This window comes from Amphimedon queenslandica, unplaced genomic scaffold (genome assembly GCF_000090795.2).
Source record: "Amphimedon queenslandica unplaced genomic scaffold, v1.1 AMPQUscaffold_13499, whole genome shotgun sequence".
NCBI classification, from domain to species: domain Eukaryota; kingdom Metazoa; phylum Porifera; class Demospongiae; order Haplosclerida; family Niphatidae; genus Amphimedon; species Amphimedon queenslandica.
This window is the reverse complement of record NW_003546265.1, coordinates 367,179-379,936: the sequence shown is the minus strand read 5'-3', so window position 1 is coordinate 379,936 and position 12,758 is coordinate 367,179. Positions and strand designations below refer to the sequence as shown.

Sequence of the window (12,758 nt, the reverse complement as noted above, 5' to 3'; positions counted from 1 at the left end):
GCAATTTGGGTGGAGCTCATTTGCAAATTGGGTGGAGCTCACTTTTGTTCACTGGCTGGGTGGAGCTGAGTCCTTGAAATCAGGTGATCCGCATGTATGTAACGTGGTACATCGAACATGGAAGACACATTGGTACTGGTGGGTAACCCTCTCGCACACATTCCACTACTGGAGAGGATACAGCAAGGATTCAACAACAAACTCGGACGTAAATGGCTCGGAGACTCCTTCTATCTTTGCGTAGCCTTAGGAGTGATGTATCTAGTTGCCATATTCTTTGGAAGGAAGTGGATGAGAGACAGGTTTCCATTCAATTTCAAGAGAACCCTTTTCCTCTGGAACGTGGGGCTAGCTGTGTTCTCTATGTACGGTACTATAGCACTGCTCCCGCAGCTAGTCCATGGTTTAGTAAAGCACGGCTTTAATCACACCACTTGCAGGACTGAAGCATTCTCCAGCCCCCACACAAGCCTCTGGATATTCCTTTTCTGTCTCTCTAAAGCCCTAGAGCTTGGCGACACCATCTTCATAGTTCTCCACAAGAGCCATCTTAATTTCCTGCACTGGTATCATCATTTAACGGTCTTGTTTTTTGCATATTATGGTTACGGTCGACCGATTGAGAGTGCTTCCGAGCACTATTTCTCTACCATTAACTTTACAGTCCATTCAATAATGTATTCATACTATGCCTTGAGGGCTGTCGGTGTGCGTATCCCCTCAAGGATAGCTCTATTAATCACTGTACTCCAAATATCACAGATGTTTGTCTGTTTAGCTGTCACCCTTACCGCCTACAGCAACGTTAAGAGTGGGGCCAACTGTCAGTTTGACTGGCATGTCTTCTACTTTAGTATAACAATGTATGGTTCTTACGCATTGCTATTTATACACTATTTTTTGAGACGTTATTTCTTTAGTTAAAGTTATTTTCTACTCTATTTTTTTTTCTATTGTAGTCCATAGTTTTTTGTTTACATTGCACAATGTCACCTTTGAAAAGTGGGAGGAGCTCATTAATTTGCATCACCTGACCTGATCTGATGTGCTGCTATTAGGAGGGGCTACTTAAGTTGAGGTCACATAAAAACAAACTTTTGAAACCGAACCTTTCTTTTGCCTGCATTTATCATGGATTCAGCTGATAGCGGCCTCGTAGACAGCCTGTTTATCAACCTCCCTCTAGTGAGAGGCATAGAAAGCAAGTTCAACGTACAAAATGCAAGAAAATGGATGGGAGACAATTTCTACATAGCTTGGACTGGTGCACTGGTCTATCTGGCTTTAGTTTTCATTGGGAGAAAGTGGATGATCAACAGGCCTCGCTACGAGCTCAAAAAAGCGTTGTTTGCCTGGAACGTTGGACTGGCAGTCTTCTCGTTCATAGGTTGCATCTCTATGCTGCCAAATCTAGTACACTCTATTATACGAAACGGCTTCAGTCACACAACATGCAAGACGGATGTATTCACATCTAACCCAGGCATCATTCTATGGGGCTTTCTGTTCTGTCTCTCCAAGCTAGCAGAGCTCGTGGACACGGTATTCATTGTATTAAGGAAGAGCAAGCTTAGCTTCTTGCATTGGTATCACCATGCATCTGTCTTGATCTTTGCCTACTATACTTTTGGACGTCCCATTGAAAGTGCCCTGGAGCACTACTACTCCAGCATCAACTTCACTGTACACTCGATCATGTATACCTATTATGCTCTGAGAGCAGCCGATGTGAGATTGAGTTCAAAGATAGCACAGGTCATCACTGTACTACAAATATCACAAATGTTCATTTGTATGATTGCTACCACTTTGGCATATGTGAATTACAGTGGTGGAGCTGATTGCAATCTGGATTTTGGTGTCCTGTATGCTGCTTTGGCGCTATATGGCTCTTATGCTCTCCTCTTTATACAGTTTTTCGTCGGACGATATTTGTTCTAGTAAAATTTTGATAATAAAAGTGATTGTTATTATTATTATTGTTAGTAACCTTTTTATAATAATAGATCTACTTAGATAATACACATTTGCACAGTGAAGCCACTTTTAAAGGAGGCTGTTATTATTTGGCTGTTATTATCAACAGGGCAGTGGCTATTGGCCATCAATCTTAAGAGCAGCCATACTGTCCTTAACTGCCCAAGGTGTTGACAATGGTGGTATAACCTCTTTATTAAGGACACCATTGGACCCACTTAATACATGTACAATGTAGCCTCTTTATTAAGGAGACAATTGGACCCACACTACCAGTCCTTAATACATGTACAGTGTAGCCTCTTTATTAAGGACACCATTGGGCCCACACTACCTGTCCTTAATACATGTACAGTGTAGCCTCTTTATTAAGGACACCATTGGGCCCACACTACCTGTCCTTAATACATGTACAGTGTAGCCTCTTTATTAAGGACACCATTGAGCCCACACTACCTGTCCTTAATACAAAGGTGTCCTCATTTCAGAGGTACTTTTGTATAAGTTTGTACCAATTGGAACATTATAAAATGCATAGCGCTACATAAAAAGCAAACGTCTGGTGAGTCTTGGAAGAAACAATTATTAGTTATGAGACTTGAATTAAAACTCTATCAATAAGTTCAAATTTCTTATTCACACATACATTATGAATTGTGCAGTGACAGTCAGAAACAGAAACAGAGAGAGAGAGAGAAATAACAAAATGATAGATCATACACATTAAAGGAAGAGGGAAAAAAGAAAAAGAAATGGAAAGAGAGAAATTGAATACAGAAATTATTACAAACAAATGGGATTGAAAGAGAGAAATAATTTCTGAGACTAATAATGCATAATAATAATAATAATAATAATAATAATAATAATAATAATAATCCATAATTAATAATAATAATAACAGTTTTACATTTTTATCTTTTTTAAAATTTAATACATTATCAATAGTACCCCATGCAGTTTAACCAACACCTCATAAAAGATAGCTCTGAACATTGAGAAAGAGAGAGAGACAGAGGTGAATGCTCTTACAGAAGATTGCACTTCATCTTCTTCTTTGGTTTCTCGGCCGGTGTCTGAGAAGACCTCTCGTCTTTCTAAAGTAGCAAAAAAAGAGAAATCCGTGTAAAATTTATAAATGAATAATTGTATTTTAATGACTTACATAGCGTCTAATCTCTCGTACTAAAGAATAGAAAGCATCGTCCTAAACAGAGAGAGAGAGAGAGAGAGAGAGAGAAAGTTAGAAATCTAATAGTTATAAGTCACAACTTGTAAGGCGATCACACATATATGTCCAATTAAATAAAATAATTAAAATGATAGAAAGCATTAAGAGTATTTCTTTGGCCAATATGGATTAAGCAATTTCCTCTGGTCCTTACCACTCCTTGTCTTGTTTTGGCTGAAGTCTCAATGTATCCTGCCATGTTGTGGTTCTTGACAAAACCTTGCGCTATCTTCTGATCAACTTCTCGTCTGGGTAGATCAATCTTGTTACCTACCACTGGAGGAGATGAAAAAAGAGCATTATATATATTCATCTAATCCCTCCCCCTCTCTCTTCTTACAGATTATAGGAACGTCATTTGAGTCTTTTACTCGGCGTATCTGTGCTCTGTAGGACTCCACATCTTCAAAGGACTTCATATTATCGACTGCAAAAACACACAAGAAACCCTCTCCTGTTCTCATATACTGGTCTCTCATAGCACTAGGAGGGGGAGAGAGAGGGGGAGGGGAGAGAGGGGGAGGGGGGAGAGAGAGGAGGGAGGGGGAGAGAGAGAGAAAAATGATACTAATAAACTATATTAAAACTTATTATGTCATTTGGCCCTTGATGCCATAACATCCTGTTGGAGTCTCCTGTATTATTATTATTATATAAAATAAAGTATTGTACACGAACATGGAACAGGAGCACCTTCTAACAATAACTACCAACAATAATGATGATAACTTACTATCATTATTATTAAATGACGGTGGTACACAAGTAACGCTTTCACTTAAAAAGCATCTTGTTTGATAATTCTCACTGTCACTCGTAATCAATATAAAGAATATTTTCATTTTTATTGCTACACGTAATACATACATGCCCTTAAATCATGTGTAGAAAGCTCAAGATGATGCTGATTGAAATTAGACTTTTGGAAATTTTTTAATCCAAGCATCCTAGTTAATTTACCTATATTCCTCCTGTCCTGCTGTATCTAGGATGTCCAGTAGACAAGTGTCTCCATCAATGACCACTTGCTTGCGATAGGAGTCCTCTATCGTGGGGTCATACTCATCAACAAAACTGAGGGAGAGAGAGAATAAAACTAGATCAATGATTGTATTAAAGATGTCTTACTGATTCTGAATTAGCTGTATAGTCAATGCACTCTTGCCTACACCACCAGCTGTAAGAGAGAGACATAAAGTATAATTATACATTTACACCATAGAATAATTATATATAATTTATACAAAATAATAATAATAATAATAAAGCTCAGGGCCATGGCTCCATTACAACGCACCTCCAACTACCACTAGCTTATACTCAGTCATTATTCTCCTAGTTCTAGTCCTTGACGTTTAAAGGCACCTCCTGTCAGTCTTGTTATTATTAGCTTGTAACACTTTCCAACTCTTCACTCACCTCACAGACACAGTTGTGTACTATAAATAGTGCAGATCACTGTTCTATTTTTAGAACGACTTCCTGACCTTATAAGGGTGACGAGTCTATTTTTAATGTGAGTGGGTGTGTCCATGGGCGTGACATATTTGCATAACCAACTGATCACGTGAGTTTCAGCAACAATCACTGCAGTAGTGTCACATCACTCTCTGCTCTCTTGTTTTCAAAGCTTTTTAAAATCATTTTAAAGGTAAGGGAGAGATAAATAGAAGAAATAGTCTCTTTTTTTGTGAATTTTGTGATCTTTATCATGTAAATCGTGTACATTGAGATATTTATTGTGAATTTTTCTCTCTCAGTATGTCTATGCAGGCTCGTCACGAGCAGTTGGATCAGGCTCGGCTACTTGTTGATCATCTGAGGTCACAGGCAGAGATTGATCGTACTAAAGTATCCGTCTCAACACAGGCGTAAGTACTAAAATTCATACTTTTATTATTATACAAAATAATTATTATCATAACACACGTATGCAAGGGAAGACTATTGAAAATTATGGATGTGTTAATTCTTGCCTTCTTGGTACTTGATAGTTACTATATTCTCTTTATATGCACACACACACCCACAGGTTGCTTACTTACATTCAAGAAAATGAAATGGAGGACCCACTAGTTAATCCGTTAGCTCAATCGGATAATCCTTTTAAGCCAAAGAATCCTTGTGCCATCCTCTGAAAGGCCCAGATTTGATCCTGGTTTTTAACTATTATTATTATTGATTATTATTATTATGTAATTGAGTTACACCTCACAATATATATGTATTAGACAGAGTGTTTGTTCCACCACAATAATCAAAATATGCATAATTGTTATTATTATTGTTTTTGAAAGTTAACTCTTATTTTTTTGGAACTTGCTGCCGCCATTTTGTTTGCTTTATATAAACCACGCCTTATTTAATAGTTAATTAATGACAGAGCGCATGCGCAGTTGAGTACAACCGCGCCCCTTCCTCCACTTATCCTTCCTTCTCATTGTGTTCTGTTCACACAAATGAAGATGGAAAGAGGAGAGAGGCAAAGGCAACATTTAAAACTTTTATAACAAAGTTAACGCAGACTAGTTGTTATCCTACCCTCCCTCCTCACCCCAAAACCACACACTTTCTATTAAGCACTAAGCCGTGAGTGTCTGTAGTGCCAAATTACCACTTGGAACGGGCTAGAGTCCAGAAAACCTTCAAGGAGACAATAAGGCCTTGGTTTAGTTTTAAAAACCAGGCCTACGGTAAAGTAACAGTCACACATATTGTACTTGATCTCTCACACCCACTGCACAAGAGGCCAGTGTATTATTGTAGTTTAAAGGTGTTTTGGCAAGTGGTGAGGTTTTGGCCTTGAAAGTAGATCAGTGCATTTGTGGTTTGTGCCAAAAATGGCTTCGGGGTCGGAGGAGGACCTAGAGGATGGGGAATTGCCGTCAAGTGAAGATGAAAGTCAAGAAATAAAACAAGATGAAATTGATAAGCCAGATACTGTAGAGCCAGGGGTAGATACAATAAGAACTGGTGGAGAGAGTTCTTTAAAACGACCGTTTGAGTCAACAGAAGGCGATAATGACGAAGAGAAAGATAATAGAGACACGCCTACATCACCTCCAACAAAGGTAACTATATAAAGTAAAATAGAATATTTATAATTATTATTTTTATACGTGTGTACATGCATTGATTTCAAAAGCTAGGTGTTAATTTACCAAATCAAGTTGTGTGGGCACTTGAGCACATTCCGATAATTCTTTCATTTCTGGCTGTTACTAAAAATAGACTAGGCTGTTACTAAAAATATACTGGGCTGTTACTAAAAATAGCCACACAGTCCATTGCTTTCCTTGCATGTTTAGTCATCACAACACAATTAGCAGATTATGGCCTGCAATGCAAGACAGCTGCTATGAACTCCCTAATAATAATGAAAGCACACGCATATTGTCCATGCATGCTTGCTTGTGTACGGGTACGTCTAAATTGTGAAGTATAAAATGTACACTGGAAATGACTTTGGAGTTCAGTGACATCAAAGGAATTATTGAGAAGTAATGATGTGTGCCTCCGCAATAGTTTTGAATTCTTGACCTAATATGTAATGATAATAAGAAGAGGGGATCTTTTGTCATATTTTTTTTTTGATATTAATCAATTTGTTTTTGTTGCTGCTAGAGGCCAAAGAGAGACAAGGAAGGCGCTAGAAGTGGTGGATCTGACGGAGAAGAAGGAGAAATATTCTCAGACGATGAAGAGGCAGCATACTACCCACAACTAGTCAAACCAAAGAAGTAATAAGACTTACCCTATAAGAGGAGAATATTTTATATTTTCTTTTTTTTTAGTGACAGAAACACTTCCTCGCCTTTCTCGCAGGACACATATGGTCACTATGGCGACAGAGAAAATCATACTTCCTACCGGTCTCGTGAAGGTGGCCGTTATCGCCACCATAACCGACGGTGGACACAACATGAGAACGAGAGAAGAGAGAGGGGGAACAACCGGGCCAGTGACCTTGTGGGCACACCCATACGACACGACCGTTACCATGGTGACAAGAAATGGAGTGATTACAGTCCCTCCTTGACTCTTGAGACAATTGAAAGTCGAATCAGCAGAAATCTGGCGTTACTTCCGACTCCAAAAACCAATCAAATCAGCCTAGACGAAATGAACTATCCTGCCCCGCCCCAATGGTACCTGAAATCAGTATCTGCTTTTCATAAAAATAAAGCATATCAGAAGAAATTTGAAGACACAATCAGTAGCAGTAATAGTGCCTCTAATACTGAAGAGGAACCTGTGGGGTACACTGTTAATGATGAACTAGAGGTATCACCCGTCAAACAGGTCAATCCAGTATCATCTGATACGCCTCCTCCTATCAGTCACCAGCCAATCCAACAGACACTCCTTGAAACCAGCCCCTCCTCCTCCTCCTCTTCTACTGATACTTTCAATTCTACTCCATTGGTTAGCACAGCAACGACACCTGTTTCCATGGAAACACGAGTGTCTCCAATAGTCAACACGTCTCTCTCAATGTCCCCTCAAGAGGTTGGGCCTGACCATCAGCTCAAGACAAGTGAAAGAGGAGGAGGAGGAGGAGGAAACTTAGTAACTTCTCAAGACATTGTACCAGGGCCTCCAGCAGCTTTGTCTTTAGTAGAGGCAGAGAAAGAGAGTAGGGAAGATGAAAACTCACAGCTTCTCCAATTAACTGTAAGAAGAGAAGTACCGACAGTAGCATCCATTACCAAAGGAAAGAGAAGAGGTGGTAGAAAGTCGTCGTCTCCGGCTGTAAGAAAAAGAAATTTAAGAACTAGCACAAACAAGACCAGCAGTCCTCTCTTAGTGTCCATTAAACTGTCAAGACTGCAGATGGACAGCGGTCGACTGGTCGATAGCGAGGACACCGGGTTTAATTATGACGATTATCTTGACCAGTTGAACAACGAGGAGGAGGAGGAGGAGGTGGGAGAGGATGAGAATAATGGCGGGTTTGACTTTAAAGCAGCAGCTGCTGATTTTTGGATCGATACTAGCCCGTCAAAAGGAGGAGGGACTGGGACAAAGTCTGATACGACTAGCAGTCCTTTGGATGAAGAGTTTCCACTGCTACAGGGAGATAAAAGACCAAGACTCAATAGTGGGGGCCCTGAGAGTACTGGTAGTTTAACGGCAATCGTTGGAGAGCAAACTGTTGATGAGGGTGTACATGTACTAGAATTGGAGAAAAAAAAAGATGTAAGATACATGTATATTGTTTGTTTGTTTATTCATTTTATTTATTTTATTCTAGGATTCCCAAATGTTGAAGAAAAATATATCGAAAATGAAAATACCGCGAAAGAGGAAAGAGAAGGATAACGGCAAAGTAGGAGGAGAGAACCCAAACGAGAGTCCCGAGAACGTACATGTACAACATGTACCAGCAGATCAACAGGAGCCACAGCCGCCCACTAACCCAGCTGCTAAAATACCCTGCAAGTACTTCCTCAATGGTCACTGTATTCATGTAAGTGTTGAATGAGAGAGAATGAGGGGAGACCGGAAGAATTAATAAAATGCACTGGGCACTGGGCATGGAAATTAGTGAAATGGGATCCTTAGTATCATAATACGAACTCTTTCTTTGACGTTTCTAGAAAGACAATTGCATGTACAGTCATGCTGTCAAGAGAGAGAAGAAGAGAGAGATGTGCAAGTTCTTTTTACAAGACGCTTGCGACAAAGGAGACGACTGTCTCTTTTACCATGGTAATAAAACAAAAAATAAATAGACAAATAAAAAAGTAATGATAATATTAAAATCCATTTTTATTTCAGGTGGTTTCCCATGTCGGTACTTTCACACCCGCCACATGTGTTACCATGGAGACAAGTGCAAGTTCTCCCACGCCCCTCTTACCCAAGAGACCTATGACATACTAATGAGCGTAAGTAAAGCATCATGTGATTACCACATGACCTCTATACATGTATCTGTAGGTCATTGAACCAAATATGAGAGATTTTGTTCGTTACCCTCCCCCTCCTCCTCATCCTTTGGCTCCACCCACTGCCACACCCATTCCATTTGAAGGACCTGAATCCAGAGCACCTAATCCTTTGGATTTACCTCCAGGGCCTTATGGACCATCGTACCATAATCCACCACCAGTTGATGGACACTGGTCGACCGATGTTACCCATGAGAGGAATGTACATGTACATGTACATGTACCCCAGCCAGTGGACGAGGGTCAGCACTGGGCACAGAAACTTGACGAGGAAGAAAAATTAAAGACCAACGTTCGACTGTCTCCTGGATTTAATGTGTCGGAACTGTTTCCTGAACCACACCCCCAGGTATTTTTTTAAAGTTGCTCAAAAATTGGACCAAAGTCCCTGTACTATATAGCACAGGGATTTTAGTTAAATTTCATCAAAAATGAAAAGTATTTTTCATGTTAATGTGCTTTATTTTCTTGTCCATTGTTTCAGGTGCTACCTCATGAGCTAGCAACTCAGCTACGTAAAGTGTTACTACCCACTCCATTAACAACTGAGAAAGAGAATGAAGAAGAGAAGAAGAAAGAAAATGAAGAGTTTGAGTTGGAGTACTGGGAAAATAAGGACAGAGACGCCTCGGACTCAAATACAGGGCAGGAGCAACCTTCACCTAACTCCCTCCCTCCCTCCTCTCTCCCTCCTCCTCCTCCTCCTTTCCATTCTCCTCCATCATCCCATGTCCAGTCTGCCCCACAGCCCCAGCATGTCTTTACTGATCATACTCGCCCATTATTAGACCAACCTGCACCACCTGCTTTAATGCCGGTCGGCCCCAGGCCAGGGTTCATGCCCCCTCCACCGGGTCTGGTACTCATTCGTCACAGTGTACCTCCCCCTCGTTCCTTTCACCCGCACCATCCCATAATCATAAGAGGTCCGCCAAATCTTGCTCCGCCTTTTTATCCTGGACCACACCCCCCTGTTGACCAAACGCCTCCTTTATTAGGCCCGTCTCCTCAGCATAGATTTGCACCACCTCCTCACGTGGTTGGGTCTGGGATTATTAGTGAAACAGCACCGGACCCCAGGTCTGCTAGCGATCCTCGGTTCTCAAGATCAGCTAAATCCCCGCCACGCCCACAGCCACTCCATCAGTCCCCGCCTACTTCTCGTCCTGATGCTACTAACCCTGGTCCTCCTCCTCTAGCTCCTTCCTCTCGTTCGTCTGAAAACTTTTCATCATCAGCTTCTCAGAGTTTGCCAGAGACCAGAGCAAGGGGAGGCGTGTCAGCTCCACCCACATCAGCCTCGTCAGTTTGGGGTAGCTCGGGGAGCACCTCTGCTAAAACTGAAACTGTTAGATTAGTTAACCCGAGAGAGAAATACTCTCATTTAAAGATAAAACCAAAAACGAGTGGAGGAGGAAGAATGTCACCTGATTCCTCTGCTCTTAGCTCTGTCCTTAAGAAACAGCACGAGGGACCTGCAGAGGATAAAAGAAAAGATGAAAGACACCTCCCGTCCCTCCTACAGAAAACAGCCGTATTAGACAAACCACTCCCACCTCACGAACTGTTCGGGACTCCGCCCAAAGATGCCGAGAACATATCCTTATTTGGAAGTCGTCAGCAGGTGCCAGATTCTCCTATTCCAAATGAGACCCAAGCATTTGGAGAGATAAAAATGTCTACCCTCTCCATACCTAAGGAATTACAAGAGTCAATGGAGGGTGACATTAAAGAGGGCGGAGACTCAGAGGAAGGCCATGCCCCTTCTGTTCCATCCTACCTGACCCACCTTGGCTTGGGGGACGAGAATGACGTTCAAATTGAGAGTGCCTTTAGTTCTTTACAAGCTAAGCAAAGACGACTGAGTGAAATGTCAGCATCTATAGTCTCTGAAGACACTCTCTCAAGTCAACCGGAGCCACACCCCTCTTCAGATGTGACCACGCCCACTACAGACGCAAGTAATATAAGCAAAATGTTTAGTTTCGGCTCTAGCCTTTATTAATTATTACTTTTGTACTTAAATTGCACAGAAAAGAACAAAAAATTACAGTCATATTAATAATAATAATAATAATAATTTATTTAAATTTGCATTTTGTTTCTTCTTAATAAAGCGTAATATCCTTAAAAAACATTTTAAAATAATTTCTTTCACGTTTTCTTTACCTGATTCTCTCTGGTACTGTGAATTGTTGTACAGTCTATCATTCCTAAATTGTTGAGCCGCAGTAATTCTTGAATCCTCTTCGTCTTTGGATGACAACAAAACCTTCAGCTTACTGCCCTTCCTGATGTGAGAGCTGAGAAAAAGTACATTAAATGTAACAAAAATTGGGGATAACCTGTATTACAGTACAGGGACTTTGGCCCGATTTTGGAGCAAATTAAAAAAATTATAAAAAATTCAAATTTGATCAGAATCAGCTCAAACTTGCTACACAACATCAGAACATGTATATGTATCAGGAAAAAATATAAAAATGACAAATTTTCTCTGGCTCAATTTTTGTGTAACTTTAAGAATTTGCCGACAAGTTATACTATGCCAAAAAACAAAACCCAGGTTCATACTAATGTAAGTGTAAGTACTTGACTGTGGCAGGTGTCCTTTCCTTTCTCTTTATTTTATTAATTATCACTTTCTTATTTTGCACTGCCAAAGCTTTCTTCCTATATAAACAAAGTATCACTAACACAGCATAAACACGCTCTGCAATAGACTGACAATGATATTCTGACACACTCTTAACGCACTGAGTTAAGCATCATTACTTTTTAAGTTTCAGAAGTTTTGCTACCGATTTCAGCCCTTCCACGGGAAATCTCTCTGTATTCCTCTCGTAATACCCTTTCATCTGGCCATGTAATAATAATAATAATAATAAATAAAGCTATAATTAATTCACTTTTTTCATTTTCTGCAGTTCCTCTGATAGTTTTGACTTCAGTTCATCATTAGCACTACATGTACATGTACACGCAGTTTTAAAAATACATAAATAAAAATAAATAATAATAATACCAATAATTCTCTAACCTCGTCTGTTGAGAATATTCAAAACTCACTGACTCTCTTTGATCTTGATCAATTGAGCGATCAGAAATGGAATCAGAATCCGCTTTGTGATCAGAATCAGCTGATCTGATAAGTTGATCACCATCAATATCATTAGTATCAATCCTCTGATCAGAATCATGATCAGTATCAGGCTTTCCCTGATCAATAGAATCAACTTCACATTCTACCTGATGATCGAGTATTACTCTCTCTTCAACCTCACATTCCTCTCCAGCAGTGCCTCCATTTTCCACAACCTCCTCTCCATTAGCAGACTCCTCATTAGCCATACCCCCTTCATCATCATCACCAGTATCAAAAGCAAGAGGAGGGGGAGTGGTCTTTATTGGTGAGAGCCGAAAAGATGTTACATTCCCTTGTCCTTTACTGCGTCCCTTTGAGGCTGGGCGTGGCTCCGTCATTGTCATCAGACTATTCTTAGTTTTCTTTGACGATCGTCTGGTTGTTCCTGGGGTGCGAGCCGGTCTAGCTGGTGTTGGACCTCCTTCCCCTCCTCCTGGTGCCTTACGTCTTC

General features: G+C 40.4%; 5 protein-coding genes and 1 pseudogene across 5 annotated transcripts; 4 read left to right on the top strand and 2 right to left on the bottom strand.

The window, feature by feature from the left end:
* Window positions 1-82: 82 nt before the first annotated feature.
* On the top strand, window positions 83-984 carry LOC100631772 (elongation of very long chain fatty acids protein 6 pseudogene; annotated as a pseudogene).
* A 50-nt stretch (window positions 985-1,034) lies between these two features.
* LOC100631646 (elongation of very long chain fatty acids protein 6-like) lies at window positions 1,035-2,028 on the top strand. Its single transcript, XM_003384216.2, has one exon. It carries the CDS (start codon window positions 1,132-1,134, stop codon window positions 1,939-1,941), a length of 810 nt encoding a protein of 269 aa, XP_003384264.1. The 5' UTR covers window positions 1,035-1,131; the 3' UTR covers window positions 1,942-2,028.
* A 531-nt stretch (window positions 2,029-2,559) lies between these two features.
* LOC100637745 (GTPase HRas) lies at window positions 2,560-4,658 on the bottom strand. The gene is made up of 7 exons (XM_003384179.3): window positions 4,506-4,658; window positions 4,337-4,385; window positions 4,169-4,282; window positions 3,549-3,691; window positions 3,363-3,484; window positions 3,143-3,184; window positions 2,560-3,074 (listed from the first exon to the last, which is right to left on the bottom strand). The coding sequence occupies exons 1-7, from the start codon at window positions 4,534-4,536 to the stop codon at window positions 3,006-3,008; spliced, it is 570 nt and encodes a 189-aa protein (XP_003384227.1). The 5' UTR covers window positions 4,537-4,658; the 3' UTR covers window positions 2,560-3,005.
* A 92-nt stretch (window positions 4,659-4,750) lies between these two features.
* Window positions 4,751-5,515, top strand: LOC100637995 (guanine nucleotide-binding protein G(I)/G(S)/G(O) subunit gamma-7-like). Its single transcript, XM_003384181.3, has 3 exons — window positions 4,751-4,859; window positions 4,969-5,079; window positions 5,241-5,515. Exons 2-3 carry the CDS (start codon window positions 4,970-4,972, stop codon window positions 5,344-5,346), a joined length of 216 nt encoding a protein of 71 aa, XP_003384229.1. The 5' UTR covers window positions 4,751-4,859; window position 4,969; the 3' UTR covers window positions 5,347-5,515.
* A 98-nt stretch (window positions 5,516-5,613) lies between these two features.
* Window positions 5,614-11,225, top strand: LOC109580263 (uncharacterized). The gene is made up of 8 exons (XM_019993267.1): window positions 5,614-6,279; window positions 6,833-6,948; window positions 7,003-8,407; window positions 8,463-8,678; window positions 8,809-8,920; window positions 8,990-9,099; window positions 9,152-9,511; window positions 9,647-11,225. The coding sequence occupies exons 1-8, from the start codon at window positions 6,049-6,051 to the stop codon at window positions 11,165-11,167; spliced, it is 4,071 nt and encodes a 1,356-aa protein (XP_019848826.1). The 5' UTR covers window positions 5,614-6,048; the 3' UTR covers window positions 11,168-11,225.
* LOC109580291 (uncharacterized) lies at window positions 11,196-12,752 on the bottom strand. The gene is made up of 6 exons (XM_019993324.1): window positions 12,203-12,752; window positions 12,072-12,126; window positions 11,938-12,020; window positions 11,755-11,835; window positions 11,332-11,465; window positions 11,196-11,288 (listed from the first exon to the last, which is right to left on the bottom strand). The coding sequence occupies exons 1-6, from the start codon at window positions 12,649-12,651 to the stop codon at window positions 11,248-11,250; spliced, it is 843 nt and encodes a 280-aa protein (XP_019848883.1). The 5' UTR covers window positions 12,652-12,752; the 3' UTR covers window positions 11,196-11,247.
* Between the last annotated feature and the right edge of the window lie 6 nt (window positions 12,753-12,758).

Coding starts and splice junctions, on each gene's coding strand:
- LOC109580291 (XM_019993324.1), bottom strand. CDS start 12,651: ATGACAATGACGGAGCCACGCCCAGCCTCAAAGGGACGCAGTAAAGGA. Junction 12,021..12,071: donor AACTGCAGAAAATGAAAAAA/GTGAATTAATTA, acceptor TTACATGGCCAG/ATGAAAGGGTATTACGAGAG. Junction 11,466..11,754: donor AGGACACCTGCCACAGTCAA/GTACTTACACTT, acceptor ACTTTTTCTCAG/CTCTCACATCAGGAAGGGCA.
- LOC100637745 (XM_003384179.3), bottom strand. CDS start 4,536: ATGACTGAGTATAAGCTAGTGGTAGTTGGAG. Junction 4,386..4,505: donor TAAGCTAGTGGTAGTTGGAG/GTGCGTTGTAAT, acceptor TCTCTCTTACAG/CTGGTGGTGTAGGCAAGAGT. Junction 3,075..3,142: donor TACGAGAGATTAGACGCTAT/GTAAGTCATTAA, acceptor TTGCTACTTTAG/AAAGACGAGAGGTCTTCTCA.
- LOC100637995 (XM_003384181.3), top strand. CDS start 4,970: ATGTCTATGCAGGCTCGTCACGAGCAGTTGGATCAGGCTCGGCTACTT. Junction 5,080..5,240: donor GTATCCGTCTCAACACAGGC/GTAAGTACTAAA, acceptor ACACACCCACAG/GTTGCTTACTTACATTCAAG.
- LOC100631646 (XM_003384216.2), top strand. CDS start 1,132: ATGGATTCAGCTGATAGCGGCCTCGTAGACAGCCTGTTTATCAACCTC.
- LOC109580263 (XM_019993267.1), top strand. CDS start 6,049: ATGGCTTCGGGGTCGGAGGAGGACCTAGAGGATGGGGAATTGCCGTCA. Junction 8,921..8,989: donor CGACTGTCTCTTTTACCATG/GTAATAAAACAA, acceptor TTTTTATTTCAG/GTGGTTTCCCATGTCGGTAC. Junction 9,512..9,646: donor TTCCTGAACCACACCCCCAG/GTATTTTTTTAA, acceptor CCATTGTTTCAG/GTGCTACCTCATGAGCTAGC.